Source organism: Myotis davidii, unplaced genomic scaffold (genome assembly GCF_000327345.1).
Source record: "Myotis davidii unplaced genomic scaffold, ASM32734v1 scaffold663, whole genome shotgun sequence".
NCBI lineage: Eukaryota > Metazoa > Chordata > Mammalia > Chiroptera > Vespertilionidae > Myotis > Myotis davidii.
In genome coordinates, this window is record NW_006295816.1 from 1,813,565 (window position 1) to 1,815,671 (window position 2,107).

The 2,107-nt window shown below is 59.0% G+C and overlaps 1 protein-coding gene across 1 annotated transcript in view; it reads right to left on the reverse strand.

The window, feature by feature from the left end:
• Positions 1-265, reverse strand: part of CDHR4 (cadherin related family member 4) — a 7,723-nt gene extending 7,458 nt beyond the window's left edge. Inside the window, exon 1 of the mRNA XM_015568282.1 lies at positions 80-265. Within this exon, the coding sequence (XP_015423768.1) occupies positions 80-257 (178 nt within the window). The 5' untranslated portion in view covers positions 258-265. The remainder of the gene's footprint in view (positions 1-79) is intronic.
• Positions 266-2,107: the final 1,842 nt, after the last annotated feature.

Below are 2,107 nucleotides of genomic sequence, written 5' to 3' on the forward strand. Positions count from 1 at the left end.
TTATCCATGAAGGCTCAGGCCTCCCCAGTGGAGTGTGTAGAAGGGGGAGAATAGGGTTCCCCACCCACCAGCTCCTCACCAGAGACAACCAGAGCAAGAAGAATTGCCAGGGGCCTGAGCAACATCATCGCGCCCACAGGACAGCGGAGGAGACTTGGAAAGCAGCCGCCTCTGCCAGGCCCACCTGTTGCCAGGTGACGCTCAAACACCCTGGGTAGGCGGGACTCCTGGGCCTCCCAGGCTGTAGCCCCACCCATCACCCACTCCCCCACCTCCCCACCCCACCCCTCACTCCCTGGGACTGAGCTCTAGACTCCAGACAGGCATCCAGAGGCCTGTGAAACCCCGTTTTTTCATTGCTACCAAGGATTTCCTCTGTTCATTACTACCCGGAGGAGGCGTGAGGGGGAGAAGCTTCAGATGCGAAACAGCTCAGGAAAGTCTTGGTCATACAATCCTCGGAGACGGAACAAGACGGTACCCAGGAACACTGGGCCCACGGTGGGCTCCCCATTGCGTCTGAACTCCAGCTGCCACCCCCGTCAGAACGTTATCTGCCTGCAAAGTCTGAGCCCAGCCACCAACAAAATGTCTCAGAAGTTGTTTACCTCTGTCAGGCAAAAGGAATCCCTGGTGACAGAAATCAAGTCGCAGTTATCTTGGGGATATCTGAGAGGTGTCCTACACATCTTGATCTGGGTGACGGATGCACAAGTGTCTACAGGTTTTAATATTTATTGAGCTGTACCTTTAAGAATTGTCCATTTGGCCGAAACCGGTTTGGCTCGGTGGATGGAGCGTTGGCCTGCGGACTGAAGGGTCACAGGTTCGATTCCGGTCAAGGACATGTACCTGGGTTGCGGGCACATCCCCAGTGGGAGATGTGCAGGAGGCAGCTGATCAATGTCTCTCTCTCATCAATGTTTCTAACTCTCTATCTCTCTCCCTTCCTCTCTGTAAAAAAAATCAATAAAATATATATATATTTTATTGTCTAACAGGCATCTCCAGAGTGACGTGTCCACCAACCATCCTGTGATTTTCCTCGCAAATCCACTCTTCTCCAGTCTTTCCTGGATCAATTCACGACCATCCCATCCAACCAGATGTTCAGGCCAGAAGCCCAGGAGTCATGCTTGATGCTCTCTCTCCCTGCCCATATTCATGCATCACCAAGATCTTAGCTTCAAAACATACCCCAAAGTGACCCCCTTTTTTCATGAGCCCCCCTGAGGCCCTCATGCTGGATGAGGGCAGGAGCCTCCACTCTGATTACAGAGTGGTTCTCCCCAAACAGCAGGTACCCCCTAAACAGGACCCAGCCCAGGGCAGTCCCTGCTCAAACGCCCTCAGTGCCCCCAAAGCCTCCGATTCCCAAGGCTGCTGGGGGCTGGTGTTGCCGACCTCTGCGCCCTCCCAGCCACCGCCATCACAGACATCGTGGGCCTCCTTTGTGTGAAGGCCTGTCCACTCCTGTCCTCCGGGGCCTTTGCCTGGCTGGCCCCTCTGCCTGGAAGGCCCCTCTTCTTAACCTCCCCGCACGGCTCATGCAGACCCCGGGCAGGGAACCGCTTCCTCTGCGTCCCCTCTCCCGTCAGCCCGTTGCCCTCAGGCCGGCATTTTTCTGGCTGCTGACTGGTGGTCTGTCTCCAGTTGGACAGGATCCTTGACCCCAGCCTGCTATCCTGGCGCAACCCGGAGCAGGCTCTGCCGTTCCCACCGGAGGGCGCCGCAGAGGATGCAGACGTCGCCGCAGGAATCGCCGTTCACCGCGCGCTCCCCACTAGAGGGCGGCCCGGCCCAGCTTGGCCCGGACGCGGCAGGAGAGGGCGGGGCGGCCGTGGGTGAGTGAGGCTCCTCCCGGTGCTGCCGCCACGGCCCTCGCTGGTACTGAGCCCTCCGAGGGGCCGGGCCCAACCATCACTTCCAGGGATTGTCCAGGCGCCCGGGAGCGGGTTCAGGGGTCGGGCTCACTCTGCCCGCACGAGGGCGCAGCCGGGGGACCGTCCGGTACAAATGGGGAAACTGAGGCTACGTGGGGGAGCCGCTCGTTCTTGGTCACGCAGCGAGTCAGAGTGAGCTCAACCGCCCGGGGCGTCGGGGAGTC